This window comes from Chlorocebus sabaeus, chromosome 11 (genome assembly GCF_047675955.1).
Source record: "Chlorocebus sabaeus isolate Y175 chromosome 11, mChlSab1.0.hap1, whole genome shotgun sequence".
Classification (NCBI taxonomy): Eukaryota; Metazoa; Chordata; class Mammalia; order Primates; family Cercopithecidae; genus Chlorocebus; species Chlorocebus sabaeus.
This window is the reverse complement of record NC_132914.1, coordinates 48,833,586-48,850,674: the sequence shown is the minus strand read 5'-3', so window position 1 is coordinate 48,850,674 and position 17,089 is coordinate 48,833,586. Positions and strand designations below refer to the sequence as shown.

Sequence of the window (17,089 nt, the reverse complement as noted above, 5' to 3'; positions counted from 1 at the left end):
TTTTGTTGGCAATGTAGTTAAAGGTTTTATAGCATTAAATTGTTTTAAAAGGTAATTTAAGTTCAGATGAGTTATATTGTAATCTGAGATAGTTTTATGCTTTATTTTTTTCTTAAATGTCATACAGTGGCTTTTGGAATGTACTTTTTTTTTTTTTTTAGTAGAACTGTTCTAAGTAAGGTTGACTTAATATTTTCCTTTGCACATTCACCATTACTATTAAGTTTTGTTTTAGAACAAAGAAATTTTTTGGAAGCTTTGTTATCTTACCACATAACAAACCACGCACAAAAACTTAGTGGCTCAAAACAACAATGACTTCTGATGAATCTATGGATTGACCGTGCAGTTCTCCTTCATGTGGAATCAGTAGGCTGAGGCTGCAGTCATTCTGAGGCCTAGGCTGGGACATTCAAGATGGCTTGCTTACATGTTTAATGCTGGGCTCTGCTGGGACACTGGGTTGGCTGGAGCTCGCTGTCTTTCCGTGTAGCCTCAGGACCTCCCCATCTCCACTGAGCCACTCCATGTGGTTGCTTCAGCAGAGTAGCCAGACTTCTTACTAGCAGTTCAGAGTTCCCAAAAGTGCAAAAGTAAAAGCTAGCAATCCTTCTTAAAGACTAGACCTAGCCCGGCGTGGTGGCTTACGCCTGTAATCCCAGCACTTTGGGAGGCAGAGGCAGGTGGATCACGAGGTCACTACTTCAAGACCAGCCTGGCCAGCATGGTGAAACCCCATCTCTACTAAAAATACAAAAAATTAGCCAGGCATGGTGGTACATGCGTATAATCCCAGCTACTCGGGAGACTGAGGCAGGAGAATCACTTGAACCCAGGAGGTGGAGTATGCAGTGAGCCAAGATGGCACCACTGCACTCCAGCCTGGGTGATAGAGCAAGACTCTGTCTAAAAAAAAAAAAAAGAAAGACTAATCCCTAAGCCAGAACTTGCACACTGTTATTTCTCCCACATTCTTGTTAAAGCAAGTTACCAGCCCATATCCAGTGTGGAAGGCGTGCTGCGAAAGGATGTGAATACAAAGAGCTGTGGGTCATCTGAGACCATCTTTGGAGATTAGCTACCAAAGTCACATTTAGCAGCCTAGTGATGAAATCTCGGACGGTTTTTATGATATTTAAAACTTAAGACTACTTTTGGATTATTTAGATTTTATTTATATTCATTTTGCCCCCAACCAGTTGTTCTTCTATTTTAACATTTGTTCTATTACAGTTAGATAGGAACTATCTAGCAAGTGTTTAGCTGAAAGTTAGGAATAAATGAAAAAGAACTTAGTTGTAAATTGGTTAGGGAGAAGTGAATACAAAATAGAGAATAGATGATGTCATAAACTTTGTGTTTAAAAAAGTAGTAAGAACTTAAAAAGGTATACCATTTATTTACTGCTGCTGAAACCCTGAAGACCAAAAGGACAGAAAAAGGAGAAAAGAAGGAAAGGAAGGAAAAGAAAATAATTTTATTTTTAAAAGTTGATATGTGATTTTTCATAGTTAGAATAGTAGCTGATACTTAGTAGGTAATAAATCTTTGAATGACTGAAGTTTTCTTTTCAAAAGGGGAGTTATTCAAGGCCACCTTGAGTGGAAAAAATATTTTTAAAGGGAGTTATTGGTATTTTAGGAAATATATATTTTACTCAGCTTGTTCATAGACAGGTTAGAAGATCTGAGAGTATCATTCATTATACTGAGAGCATAGTTCACCTTTGGCCAAGTGGATGTTCATAAGATGTACAAGTTCTCTGAGAACTGAAAACCTTTTTATATCTTAACTTTAACCAAGAATATCATTTTTAGGGATTGTTTGTGATAGAACAAAGCTATACTGATGGGCCTGTTGTATTTGGTATACAGAAGATTTAGTATGCCTAGATGTTATCTATATTTTATTTTATTATAGTTTGTCTATTCCTTGTTTTGTCATGGCAAGTACACAAATGTACAAATAGTTTTCTTTTTTTTTTTGGAGATGGAGTCACACTCTGTCACCCAGGCTGGAGTGCAGTGGCGCAATTTCTGCTTACTGCAACCTCTGCCTCCCAGGTTCAAATGATTCTCCTGCCTCAGCCTCCCGAGTAGCTGGGATTACAGGCACCTGCCACCACGCCCAGCTAATTTTTATATTTTTAGTAGAGGGTTTCGCCATGTTGGCCAGGCTGTTCTTGAATTCCTGACCTCAGGTGATCCACCCGCCTCAGCCTCCCAAAGTACTAGGATTACAGGCGTGAGCCATTATGCCTGGCCAGTTTTTTTTTAAGTATAGACAGATTTATAAGCCAGTTGGTTTAGCCAGTATGTAGGGTTTTATAGTTATCATTTGACTCTGCCTTCTATAGCAGATGGAAAATATGCTTTGGACTTTGTAATGGCAGTGAACTAGTGATATTTCCTATCAGAGGAGACTGTATGCCAGTTAGTATTTTCTAATAATAAATAGGATCCCTAAACACAGCCCAGTGCTTTTTTTTTTTTTTTTTTGAGACTGAGTCTTGCTCTTTCACCCAGGCTGGAGTGCAGTAGCATGATCTTGGTTCACTGCAGCCTCTGCCTCCCAGGTACAAGCGATTCTCCTGCCTCAGCCTCCGGAGTAGCTGAGATTACAGACGCACACCACCACGCCCAGCTAATTTTTATATTTTTAGTAGAGACAGGGTTTTGCCATTTGGCCAAGCTGGACTTGAACTCCTGACCTGAGGTAATCCACCTGCCTTGTTCTCCCAAAGTGCAGGGATTACAGGCGTGAGCCACTGCGCCTGGCCAGCAGCTACTATTTTTAATGTTGTTTTTGTGTTTGTAGGTTTTTTGTGATGGGGTCTCATTTTGTTGCCCAGGCTGGAGTGCGGTGGCACAATCATGACTCACTGCAACCTCCCAGGCTCAAGCAATCCTCCTACCTCAGCCTCCCAATTAACTGGGATTACAGACGCACAGTACCATGCCCAGCTAATTAAAAATTTGTTATTGTAGAGATGGGGTCTTATTTTTTACCCAGGCTGGTCTCATATTACTGGTCTCAAGCAGTCCTCCTGCCTCAGGCTCCCAAAATGCTGGAATTATAGGTGTGAGCCACTGTGCCTGGCTTCAATGGAGCTTTTTTTTTCCTTCCAGTTTTAGAATATTTTTATCCTGCCAAAAGATTCCCTGTGCCCATTTTCCTTCCAGTGCAGCTTCTAATACCTGAACAGTCTCACAACATTTAGTCTTTTTAGAATAATAAAACCATAGAACTGATTTGGAGACCCTTTTAAAGAGGTCAGCTCATCTAACCCTGAGCTATTGAAATCTCTTTACAGGATAGAACGAAAAAGACTTCTTTGCTTCAGCAATCCTCTTTCTCTACATATGACATGACTTTAGGTCACCTCACTTATTCTTATCTCTCTCCTTAGATTTTTTTTTTTTTTTTTTTTTTAGACGGAGTCTTGCGCTGTTGCCCAAGCTGGAATGCAGTGGCACGATCTTGGCTCACTGCAACCTCTGCCTCCCAGGTTCAAGAGATTCTCCTGCCTCAGCCTCCCGAGTAGCTGGGATTACAGGCGCCTGCCACAATGACCAGCCAATTTTTTGTATTTTTAGTAGAGATAGGGTTTTACCATGTTAGCCAGGCTGGTCTCGAACCCCTGACCTCGTGGTCTGCCCGCCTTGGCCTCCCAAAGTGCTGGGAATTACAGGCATGAGCTACCATGCCCGGCCTCTCCTTAGATTTTTTAAGTCCTCTCAAATGTGTACATTCAGAACTAAGTATATTCAAGTGTAGTCTGATTTGTGTAGAGAATGACATTTTCTTCATTCAGACTTTGCTTTTAATGAAACCTGATATCAGTGATTTTGGCAGCTGTAACACACTGTTTGTGTCTTTGAAATAGACTTTTTTAAAAGCCTAGTCATTTCTCACTGTCCTGTGTCATTTTGTTTTTATTTTATTTTTTGTTCTAAGCTTATGACTTTGTATTTATCCTTATTAAATATGATCCCCTTAAATTTAGCCTCCTGTTCGAGCCGCTTACAATTAGTTAAAAAGTTGATAATGGCATACAGGGTGTTTACTTTCCCATCCCAGATTCCTGTCATTTGCACATTTGATCATCCTCCTTTCCATATTCTCATCCAAGTCATTTATAAAAAAATGTTGCAAAGGACAGGTTACTCTGGGCCCTGTTGCATACTACTGAGCCTTCTTCCAGATTTATCTGCAACTCTTTAGGTACAGTTATATAATTATCTGTGAAGCCACTTAACTTTCAAGTTAAAAAATACATATTTTTTCACTTTGCACAGTGATATCAAGAGAGACTTTATTTTATGCCTTGCTGAAATCCAGATACTATATTTATGCCTATAGCATTTGCTGGCCTAACCATATAAAAAAAGGAAAATGGAGTTTGGAGATGTTCCTGATACTAGTTTTTATTGATGAACTATTCTTTTAGTAACCTATTTTGCAGTCTTGCTTGTCCTGCACATCACATCAACTCTAGTATAAGGTACAGAGAATATATTCTCCTTTCTTTTTGAAAATTGTTTCTGCAGGCTGGGCATGGTGGCTCACTCCTGTAATCCCAGCACTTTGGGAGGCTGAGTTGGGTGGATCACTTGAGGTCAGGAGTTCGAGACCAACCTGGCCAACATGGTGAAACCCCATCTCTACTAAAATACAAAAATTAGCTGGGCGTGGTGGTGCATACATGTAATCCCAGCTACTCAGGAGGCTGAGGCAGGAGAATTGCTTGAACCCAGGAGGCAGAGGTTGCGGTGAGCCGAGATTGCACCACTGCACTCCAGGCTGGACAACAGAGTGAAACTGCATCTCAAAAAAAAATAGAAAAAAAAAAAGAACGGAAAAGAAAAGAAAATTGCTTCTGCAGACACACAAAGCTAATGTGATATTTGGGATTGTTAGAATCATGAGACTTGTCTGGGTTTCCAAAGTGTCACTCATGGGTCTCATCTGCAGATTCTTCAAGTTCTCTGGTGTAGAATTCATCTAGGAATTCTTTATTCATTTAGACAGATAGGCACTCTTTGACAGTCCCCTTATTTATCTTGGTCAGTAATCTAGTTTTCCTAATATTTCTTCTTTTCTTTCTACTTTCAAGATGATTTTTCTTGTCAGAAAAGATAGAAGAAAAACAGCAATTGAGATGTTCTGTCTCTGCTTTATATTAATTAGTAATATGCCATTTACATCAAAGAGTGGGCCTGTGTCTTCCTTACCTTTTTTGCAAGTCTCAGCACATTCTGGGCTTCAGCTTCAGCTTCCTTCTTGATGACACATCAGTGCAATTTTTAAAAATAGTTTCTTTCTTTTTATATATGTTGTGTATGTCTGTCTAATTCTTAGTTGATTGGTGAGCTTTCCAGCTAGTCTCTTTAGATAAGCCCCTTCTTTTTTCCCCCATCTATCTTAAATAATGTGAGATTGCCAGAATTTCATTTTTGAGAACCTCAATCCTGTTGTCTTCCCTTTTAGCACCTCAGACTTAGGTCCTGTCTTTAGCACCTCAGCCTTAGGTCCTGTCTCCTTGACTGGTTGAAGCCTGTTCTCAGAGTCTAGTTGCTGCATCTAGCTGTGCCCCTTGCCCTTCTGCCTGCCTGTCTGCCTTGGTTGTTTTCTTTTGAGGCATCCACTACTTCTTTTCTGAGCAATTTCTTCTTATTCAGATTAGGTTCCAAGTTATAATTCTACTCATTTCTTCTACCTTCTGGATGATAGAATAATTAGCAAGGCAAATTTTAAAAATCTTATATGCTGCTTTTTAGTTTTATGAGATTTTTCCGTAGCAGAAATCTTTTATCATCACTGGCTTTATGGTAAAATCACAGGGCCATCTCTCCTTGCCGGGTCTCCTCCCTGATCTGACCTTACATCCTTCCCACAAATCCCAGAAAATCAGTCTATTTTCTTAAAGTTGTTATGGCCAATTGTTTGCTGGATATTTTTTTTCTTTTGAAGCTGGCCTTAGAGTGTAGTCTCTTCAGCTGTTGCCCTTTCATGCTATAGCTAACATAGGGATGTTAGCATGCTTTTGTTTCAAATGCTTTATTCTCATTTAGTGGAAGCTAAATGAGGGTTACAAATAGGAAAGTTGAAGTTCATGACATCTTATTGTCCCAAGTTAGCTTCTAAGGTCCTTAGATGCTATCTACTGCCTTTCTTACTCAAGGTAACACTCTTCAACCTTCTCCTTCTCCTTTTTCTAGGCTCTTTCTAGAACAGGGCATCTCAAACAGCTGGTAGGCCTGAAGGAAGAAAGCTAAACCACAGTTATGAATTACTAGAGACCATTCAGGGGCTGCCCTTTCTCAAAAGGGTAATTTATACCTCAGGGGACTGTGAAGCAGCTCTTTGTGGAATCTTAGTTACATTCAAGAAAGATCACTCCTGATATTGCTTCTATTCCTCTTCCTTTCACTCAATTGCTTTCTGCTATGCCCTCATGCTCAGGTTTGGATTTCCATTTAGGGGTATACATTTTTAACATATACTCAACTTATCCTTTTAACAGGTGTGATTTCTATATCTTTTTTTTTTTTTTTTTTTTTTTAATTGGAGTCTCGCTCTGTCACCAGGCTGCAGTGCAGTGGTGCGATCTTGGCTCACTGAAGCCTCTGCCTCCTGGGTTCAAGCAATTTTCCTGCCTCAGCCTCCTGAGTAGCTGAGACTACAGGTGCACACCGCCACACCTCGCTCATTTTTGCTTTTTTTTTTTTTTTTTTTTTTGAGACAGTCTTGCTCTGTTGCCCAAGCTGGAGTGCAGTGGCGCAATCTCGGCTCACCGCAAGCTCCTCCTTCTGTGTTCACACCATTCTCCTGCCTCAGCCTACTGAGTAGCTGGAACTACAGGCACCCAACACCACGCCCGGCTAATTTTTGTTTTATTTTTTAGTAGAGACAGGGTTTCACCATGTTAGCCAGGATGATCTCAATCTCCCGACCTCGTGATCCACCCACCTCGGTCTCCCAAAGTGCTGGGATTACAGGCTTGAGCCACTGTGGCCGGCCAATTTTTGCATTTTTAGTAGAGGCGGGGTTTCACCATGTTGGCCAGGATGGTCTTGATCCCCTGACCTCAAGTGATCCACCTGCCTCGGCCTCCGAAAGTGGTAGGATTACAGGCGTGAGCCACCATGCCTAGCCTGTGATTTCTGTATCTTTATACTTTGATCAGAGATAGGGTAAGATCAAAAATTCCAAAATGATTATAGTGTATATAGTGCTGAGTATTCTGGTGAATGCAAACAACCTGTCAAAGGTTAGAATTACAGCAAATTTGAAAGATCTCAGTTGGCTTTCTTTGTGATTCTAGAATTGAGCAAGACATCATTCCATAAAATATAGTAATTGTTCCAGTGAGCTGAGCAGAAGAGGTTAGACAGAAGGGCTAAAGGAAGGAGAAGCAAAAAACAGAGTGTATTAGTTACTTTTCAAAGTTACTTTTTCTTGTAAGGCTGGGAGAGGGAGAGAGAAGAATAGAGAAATAACTGATTGATTCATGTGGAGGTCAGAGTGGAAGCAGGTGCAAGAGGGTCCTGCAGAAGAAAACATGGCTGCCAAAGTGTTTGAGTCCGTGGTAAGTTTGGCTTGGCCTTAGCTGTTGCAGGAGGCATGTGAACTCTGCCTTATATAATGTGGATGCTGGGCACAGAGCTGTCATCTTTGACTGACTCCAGGACAAAAATGACAGGACATTGTGGTAGGGGAAGGGACTCACTTTCTCATCCCATGGGTACAGAAACCGATTATCTTTGACTGCCTTTCTCCACCACATCATGTACCAGTCATCACTGGTAGCAAAGATTTACAGAATGTCAACATCAGACTGTGCATCATCTTCCTGCCCGTCGCTAGCCAGCTTCCTGCATCTTCACCAGCATCGGAGAGGCCTATGATGAGCGTGTGCTGCCGTCCATCACGACCGAGATCCTCAAGTCAGTGGTGGCACGCTTTGATGCTGGAGAAGTAATCACCCAGAGAGAGCTGGTCTCCAGGCAGGTGAGCAACGACCTTACAGAGCAAGCAGCCCCATTTGGGCTCATCCTGGATGACGTGTCCTTGACATATCTGACCTTTGGGAAGGAGTTCATAGAAGCGGTGGAAGCCAAACAGGTGGCTCAGCAGGAATCAGAGAGGGCCAGATTTATGATGGAAAAGGCTGAGCAGCAGAAAAAGGCAGCCATGGTCTCTGCTGAGGGCAACTCCAAGGCAGCCGAGCTGATTGCCAACTCACTGGCCATGGCGGGGGACGGCCTGATCAGCCGTGCAAACTGGAAGCCGCGGAGGACATTGCGTTAACAGCTCTCACGCTCTCGGAACATGACCTACCTGCCGGCAGGGCAGTCCGTGCTCCTCCGGTTGCCCCATGAGGGCCCACCCTGCCTGCACCTCCGCAGGCCCACTGGGCCACAGCCCCGATGATTCTTAAACACTGCCTTCCCCCTACACCCCAGAAATCACAGTAAAATTTCATAATTGGCTTAAAGTGAAGGAAATAAAAGTAAAATCACTTCAGAACTCTTAAAAAAAAAAAAAGAAGAAGAAGAAGAAGAAGAAAAAAAAAACTGATTGGGCCAGGTGGCTCATGCCGGTGATTCTAGCACTTTGGGAGGCTAAGAGAGAAGAGCTTGAGCTCAGGAGTTCAAGACCAACCTGAGCAACATGATCAGACCCCATCTCTACAAAAAATTTAAGAATTAGCCAGACATGGTGGTACACACCTGTAGTCCCAGCTACTTGGGAGGCTGGAGGATCCGTTGAACCCAGGAATTGAAGGCAGCAGTGAACTTTGATCACGCCACTGTACCCTAGCCTGGGTGACAGAGTGAGACCCCCTTAAAAAAAAAAAAAAAAAAAAAGAAAAGTGGCTGATTGGTTAACATCAGGCTACTTCAGGCTATTTTTGTGTGAGGATTAAAGCAGAGGGAACTTCATTATCATGCTGTTTGAAGATTTAAACTGTCCTGTTTGGGACATTAGGTGTTCTGTCTCTCCTGATTTCTTAGAAGATAAGATAGCTTAGTTTAGGTTTAACAATGTAGAACTTAAGATGAATGACTCCATTTTTATTTTTAGTCTGCTTTGTTGGGGCCTAGTATAGGAGTTTAGTGGCCTCCTATAGTTTTTATTTAACAAAACAAAAATATACATCGTATCAGTGAATATTTGCTAAGAACAGGAAAGAGAAGTCTTCCTTTCAAATAGCTTATGGTTCATTGAAATTAATTAATCCAGGCACAGTGGCTCATGCCTGTGATCCCAACACTTTGGGAGAAGAGGTGGGAGGATTACTTGAGGCTTGGAGTTTGAGACCACTCTGGGCAACATAGCAAGACCTCCATTTCTACAAAAAATAAAAAATAAATTTTTAAAAAATGAACTAAATGCATAAAGCAATGAGAAAATATAATAAAATGTTAAATTATACATTGGCAACAGCCACTTAGAATCTACCAGAATGGGTTTGGGTTTTCCTTATCTAAACTCACCTCTAAGGAAGAGCAGACTTGGATTTCCAAAACCGTTTCTTTCTGGATGCACTTGTTTTTGTTTTGGTATAAATAGGGACCTAGAATTGTATTTCCAGTGACCTTTAGCCTCTATCTCTAGGAATGTGGAACTGAATGGTGCTTTTGCTCCCACAGCAGACTAAAAGAAATGCAGTGTAGCAAGATTATGAATAATTGAAATACGTTTGGGGTTTATAGATCTCAAACTCTCTGATGAGGAAATATAGTCTTGTGTATTCGGTTTGGCTGTACTGTTTTGAGTTAGTTTTAGGGGTAACTTTGAGAATCAGTTTTAGAATTCTAGCCCCAGATAACAGTCCTTTGCTTAGTCATGGGTTTGGTGTAATGCCACATGATCCTGAGAAGACTAGGAATGGTTGCTGTTTATTAACCTTGGTTGGTAGTGATACTTGAGAAGAAAAAATAGCCACCTTACATTCATAAAGGTTGAACTGTTGCTATGTTTCAAAATCCTATTTGCCTTGATATCTGGTAATCTTTACTAATCTTTTAAAGAATCATCAGATGTGATGTATTTGAGAATGATAAGACAGTAAAGGCTTCCAAATGCTAACACTGTGTTAAGTTTTGTGGTGTTTTACTTTATTTTCTATACTTTTTGTTATGAGAGCTCTGGTAACTTCCTGATCTTGAGAAATAAAAGAAGTAGAACAGAGTAATTTTTTAGAAAACTCTGTTTCTACAGTTGTAAATAGTCTCAAGGGAACAATATGTTTCATGTGGAAAAAAATTAACATGGACAGGAAGAAGGATTCCCTCAACATTCTCCACTCTTAACTCATATGAGCAAAGCCTAAGGAAAAGAAAGTGCCTTTTGTGTTTCTGGCCATTGAAATAATTTTTAACGATGAGAAAACTGTTTCATAGGCCGGCCGCGGTGGCTCACGCCTGTAATCCCAGTACTTTGTGAGGCTGAGGTGGGCAGATTACCTGAGGTCAGGAGTTTGAGAACAGCATGGCTAACATGGTGAAACCCTGTCTCTACTGAAAATATAAAAATTAGCTGAGCGTGGTAGCAGATGCCTGTAATCCCAGCTACTCGGGAGGCTGAGGCAGGAGAATCACTTGAACCCAGGAGGCAGAGGCTGCAGTGAGCCGAGATGGTGTCACTGCACTCCAGCCTGGGTGACAGAGGGAGACTCTGTCTCAAAAAAAAGAAAAAGAAAGAAAGAAAACTGTTTCATGAAAACTGGTTTGCATCAAGCCTTACTGGATTCAAATAATAACATATTATTGTTATTCAGATATCAACAGAAAGAAAAATTTTCTTCTCTTCCACACCTCCTTTTTTTAGTGTTCATGCCAGTAAATTTGTATTATACCTGTGTGTGAAGTCAATAATTAGAACATTTGCTACTTGTTTTATTTTCCAGTAATAATTTATAATATTGTCTGTAAAATTCACAAGAGTGTAGTCAACTTTCTGTCAATAGTGTCTTTGCCTGAAGGTAGTGACCCTGTAATCTGATGTATTGGGGAAAATGTGTGTACTGGTGAGGGATATAGGTACGTATAAAGAATTGCTTTTTCATCTGTGAATGGTTAAAAAGAAGCATTTTGGTCTCTTTATAAGCTTAATATTTAAATTATAGGTAAAGGTTTGAATGTATTCCATTTTGAGCATGGGGAATGTTAACAAGAATCTCTGGGCTGGGTGAGGTGGCTCACACCTATAATCCTAGCACTTTGGGAGGCCGAGGTGGGCGGATCACTTGAGGTCAGGAGTTTGAGACCAGCCTGGCCAACATGGTGAAACCTTGTCTCTACTAAAAATACAAAAGTTAGCCCGGCGTGGTGGTATGTGCCTGTAGTCCCAGCTACTTGGGAGGCTGTGGCAGGAGAATCACTTGAACCCGGGAGGTGGAGGTTGCAGAGACCCGAGATCGGGAGACAGAGCAAGACTGTCTAAAAAAAGAAATTGCTGGATTCCTGACTTCTAATCTTTTGGGGGGGATTTTTTTTTTTTTAGATGAATTTTTTTTTTTTTTTTAGATGGAGTCTCGCTCTGTCTCCCGGGCTTCAGTGCAGTGGCGTGATCTCGGCTCTCTGTAACCTCCACCTCCCGGGTTCAAGTGATTCTCCTGCCACAGCCTCCCAAGTAGCTGGGACTACAGGCGCATACCACCACACCTGGCTAAGTTTAGTAGAGATGGGGTTTTACCATGTTAGCCAGGCTGGTCTCAAACTCCTGACCTCAAGTAATCTGCCCGCCTTGACCTCCCAAAGTGCTGGGATTATGGGCGTGAGCCATACCATGCCCGGCCAAGGGAATCTTAATTGTTTCTTTTATTTCATGTGCCCTGTTCCTTTTCTTTTGTACCCAGAAGTACTCTGTGGCCTATGTATATTTTTTCTTTTTTTAAAAAAACTTTACTGTGGAAAATTTCAAACATATACAAAGTAAACAGAATTATATGATGAACCCTCTTATACTCATCACCTTGCTTTAACAGTCATCAACATGTTACGACTCTTTTTATCTTTTTTTTTTTTTCAGACTCAGTCTCGCTATGTCACCCAGGCTGAAGTGCAGTGGCACAATTTTGGCTCAAGCGATTCTCGTGCCTCAGCCTCCCACATAGCTGGGATTACAGGTGTGTGTCTCCACACCCAGCTAATTTTTGTATTTCTATTAATAGTAGAGATGGGGTTTCACCATGTTGGCCAGGCTGGTCTTGAACTCGTGGCCTCAAGTGATCCACCTGCGTTGGCCTCCCAAAGTGGTGGAGTTACAGGCGTGAGCCACCACACCTAGCCCTCTTTTATTATTTTTACTTCTACCTATTCCCCATCTTCTATTCAATAAATTTTTTTTTAGGTAAAATTCATTTACAGTGAGATGCAAAAATAAGCTGTTAGAGTTACAACCGTGTAGCAGACCTATCATAGTATAAAACATATTCATCTCCCTACAGAGTTCCCTTATATACCTTCCAAGTCATCCCCTGCCCCACCAGGAAACCGTTGTTCTCTTCGGCTCTGCCTGTTTTAGACTGTCGTATAAACAGAACCATGCATTATGCATTCTTTGTGTCTGGCTTTTTTTGTTGAGCATTATATCTGTGAGATTCATCCATGTTGCATTCCTTTGTTTCACTGAGTAGTCCATTGTGTGGATATACCATGGTTTGTACATCCGTTCTCTTACTCATGAACATTTAGGTTCTTTCCAGTTTTTTGTTTTTGTTTTTGTTTTTTTTTTTTTTTGAGACAGAATCTTGCTCTGTTGCCCAGGCTGGAGTGCAGTGCCACGATCTCGGCTCATTGCACCTCTTGCCTCCTGAGGTCAAGTGATTCTCCTGCCTCAGCCTCCCAAGTATCTGGGACTACAGGCCTGCACCACCACACCCAGCTAATTTTTGTATTTCTGGTAGACACGGGGTTTCATCATGTTGGCCAGGCTGGTCTCAAACTCCTGACCTCAGGTGATCCACCCACCTCAGCCTCCCGAAGTGCTGGGATTACAGGTGTGAGCCACTGCGCCTGGCCTAGTTTTTGCTTTTATGCTGTGGACATTTATAACAAGTCTTGGGTGGACTTATGTTTTCATTTTTCTTGGATAAGTACCAATGGGTGGAACTGCTGGGGTCAATAGATGCCTGATTAATATTTTTTAAATTAATTTTTTTTTTTTTTTTTTGAGATGGAGTTTGGCTTTTGTTGCCCAGGCTGGAGTGCAATGGCACCATCTCGGCTCACCGCAACCTCCACCTCCCGGGTTCAAGCAATTCTTCTGCCTCAGCCTCCCGAGTAGCTGGGAATACAGGCACGTGCCACCACTCCTGGCTAATTTTGTATTTTTAATAGAGACACGGTTTCGCCATGTTGGTCAGCTGAGTCTCGAACTCCGGACCTTAGGTTATCCGCCCGCCTTGGCATCCCAAAGTGCTGGGATTATAGGCATGAGCCACTGCGCCTGGCTGCATGTTTAATTTTATAAAAAATTGCCAAACCTTTTCCTAAAGTGTTTATGTTATTGTACATTCCTACTGACAAAGGATGAGAGTGTGGTTTTACATTCCTACTGACAATGGATGGATGTATGTCTTTGGTTTGCAAGTTTAGATAAACTGATAGATACAAAAAGCTTTTTCTTAGAGGAAATGGCTTGTAGGAACATCTCAATATTAGTTGTTATTCCACAGAATGTAAGATGACCTTGAAATATATACTCGTTATTGATTCGTCCTTTTCATGTGGCTTCTAAGGAATTGTAGAAGTTATTTTAGTCCTTATAGAAAATCAGCTGATATGGTTATACAGGTAGTATAGTTGTTGCCTTTCTGAGAACAAAGACATTACTGAGTGTCCTAGATTTATACATTTTAGAACTCTGTTTATAATTTCCAGAGTCCTTTTAGGAACCCCTGTCTATGATTCCTAGAAACATTCTCTTTCACACTTAGTGGTTTTAGCAGTGAATATCTGTCATCACCCACACTATTATGGTCAGGGGGATATCACAGCAGGTAATCTAAATGGAATTGTTGGGGTGAAACTCCACCAAGGTAAGTAATATTTATGGCTTTCCAAAGCATTGCAATTAAATTATTTAACAATAAAACTGCCTTTGCACCATTGCCAGATATTAATGTGAGTCATTTGTTTTATTTTAGTGATGTCCTCGCATTGCCCATTTTTAAGCAAGAAGAGTCAAGTTTGCCTCCTGATAATGAGAATAAAATCCTGCCTTTTCAATATGTGCTTTGTGCTGCTACCTCTCCAGCAGTGAAACTCCATGATGAAACCCTAACGTATCTCAATCAAGGTTAGATGCTTCCTCATTCATTAGTACTATTGCAGGCCTACAGTATTTATGATTTTTTTTTTTTTTTGCTATGGAGTCGCCCAGACTGGAGTGCAGTGGCGCGATCTTGGCTCACTGTAAGCTCCGCCTCCTGGGTTCACACCATTCTCCTGCCTCAGCCTCCTGAGTAGCTGGGACCACAGGCATGTGCTTTTTTGTATTTTTAGTAAAGACGGGGTTTCACCGTGTTAGCCAGGATGGTCTGGATCTCCTGACCTCCTGATCCGCCCACCTTGGCCTCCCAAAGTGCTGGGATTAGAGGCATGAGCCACTGCACCCGGCCATTTATGATGTTTTATTAGGTACACTTATATGTAAAAACTTAGATCTTTCTGGTGTGACCTATCAAACTAGAAGTCCTACTTCAGAGATTTGAGTTCTAATGTCATACTTGATATCTATTACTAGCTTCTTTTGCTTAGCTGTCCATTTTTAGTTCCCAGCTTCCTCTTCCTAATCATGTTCCCTAGACACTCCCATTGATTACTGTCTGAGAAGTATTACTCTACCTGGCTCTATTATTTACCAATTGTGTGGCCTTGGACAAGTTGCTAAAACTCTTTTAAGTTTCCATTTCTTTGTCTGTAAAATGGGATTGGTAATACCTTAGAAAGGTATATCAGTTAAATGAGATAATGTGTGACAATACTTGGCACAGGGCTGAGCATCTAGTAAAGGCTTCTGGTTGGTGTTACTAATACTAATAATATTATTATACTATTGTATATTCAACCAACTGAATTTTATTCTTTCTGAATCTAGCAAAGTTGATTTGTGATGAATATAATATGTAATTACTTTTTCTTCTAGGACAGTCTTATGAAATTCGAATGCTAGACAATAGGAAACTTGGAGAACTTCCAGAAATTAATGGCAAATTGGTGAAGGTAAAATGAATAAATCATTCTTCTGTACAATTTTTTTTTATTAATCCTTTTGTGATTTTAAATTTTTGTTTTTGTTGTTAATGTTCTTTTGCTTCCAAGGGCTTGATGGTATCTCTTGCCGGCCGTAATTTGTTGGCAGAGTGGTAAGCTGATGTGTTATTTCTTTGGGGTCAGAGTAGGCCCCACTATTCACATGAATTTTTCAGAGCTGCAGAAATAGAACGCTTACCACTCCCTGTCCAGGGTAATCACCCCTGGCTCAGTGAAGTTCTTTTGGAGTAAAGTAACCTCCTTGAGATCTTTAGAGAAGCCTGAGTGTCTTTTTTGATACTTAGTCTTATAGCGAGGAAAACAGAAGCTACTTTGATGAAGAGCAGTTCTCTTAGTCTAGATTAACAGTCAGGATTTTGATAATTCACAGCACAATTGAAACAGGAGTTTTGTCAAAAGGTGGTGGGAGGAATTAGCAGACACTACTACACAGTAAAAGTAACAAAAGGAAAGTTGATGGAAATAGGCTCTGCCTACCCTCAGTGTTTACAGGTTGTCTGGTGGGTTAGCAAGCAGGGCATTTGGTGAGTTTTTCATGTATATCTGAAGAGCTAAGCCAGATAAGCCATGGCGTAACAGAAGAGGCATGCAGCAGTGCTTCAGATGGGAGTCCTTTATGCCTACTTACCATCGGACTGAAGTTTAAGCCAAGTTTTAAATATGGTACCAGTTAACTATACAGATTATATCTGAGAAATTGGCTTGGTACGGTGGCTTACGCCTGTAGTCCCAGCACTTTGGGAAGCTGAGGCGGGCGGATCACTTGAGGTTGGGAGTTTGAGACCAGCCTGACCAACATGGAGAAACCCTGTCTCTACAGAAAGTACAAAATTAGCCAGGCATGGTGGCACATGCCTATAATCCCAGCTACTCAAGAGGCTGAAACAGGAGAATTCCTTGAACCCGGGAGGCGGAGGTTGCTGTGAACCGAGATGGTGCCATTGCACTTCAGCTTGGGCAACAAGAGCGAAATCCATTTCAAAAAAAAAAATAAAAGATTATATCTGAGAAATTATAAAATTTTATCCTGAAATAACACTTAGTATGGTATGGGTTTTAGAGTGAAGCAGATGTTAAGAAAAATAATTTTAGATTGTGTTTAGAAACCAACTGGCAGTGAGTCTTGCTAGTTTTTCTTTGTCAGCACTGATTTTCAAGAGGTCCTGTTATCGTCTGATTTTGTCGTATCCTTTTAGAGTATATTCCGTGTGGTGTTCCATGACAGAAGGCTACAGTACACTGAGCATCAGCAGCTAGAGGGTTGGAGGTGGAACCGACCTGGGGACAGAATTCTTGACATAGGTGAGTTAAGAGAATCTATTGCCTAGGAAATGCAGAGTTGGTTTTCTTTATTTGACATTTACCTTGATTCATATGCTTGTGAAGCTCAATTGGTATAAACCTTGAAAGTATTTATTAAGCATAAAAAATTTTAAGTAATACAAGTGAAAATGATACCAAAATTGAAGTTGAAAGTATAAACACTTTTAGTTCCATAGCAACTATAGGATGATTTTGTTTTGTTTTTTAAGTTGTGGTAAAATATATGTTACATAAAAGTTATCATTTTAAGCATTTTTAAGTGGATAGTTCAGTAACATTAAGTACATTCACCTTATTGTGTAACCATCACTATCATTCATCTCCAGAACTTTTCTTATCTGCAGAACTGGATGTCCATACCTGTTAAACAACTCCCCATTCTCCCTTCCTCACAGCCCCTGGTAACCACTCTTCTCCTTTCTGTCTCTATGAATTAGACTACTAAGTACCACGTAAATGAAATCATACAGTATTTG

The 17,089-nt window shown here is 40.9% G+C and overlaps 1 protein-coding gene across 4 annotated transcripts in view; it reads left to right on the top strand.

Moving 5' to 3' along the window:
* The window catches only part of TFCP2 (transcription factor CP2), a 71,073-nt gene that overhangs the window by 30,280 nt on the left and 23,704 nt on the right, over positions 1 to 17,089 (top strand). For all 4 annotated transcript variants that reach the window (XM_008003255.3, XM_008003251.3, XM_037997106.2 and 1 more), the window contains exons 2-4: positions 14,162 to 14,313; positions 15,163 to 15,239; positions 16,487 to 16,592. In XM_008003255.3, coding sequence (XP_008001446.2) covers positions 14,162 to 14,313; positions 15,163 to 15,239; positions 16,487 to 16,592 — 335 coding nt within the window. The remainder of the gene's footprint in view (positions 1 to 14,161; positions 14,314 to 15,162; positions 15,240 to 16,486; positions 16,593 to 17,089) is intronic.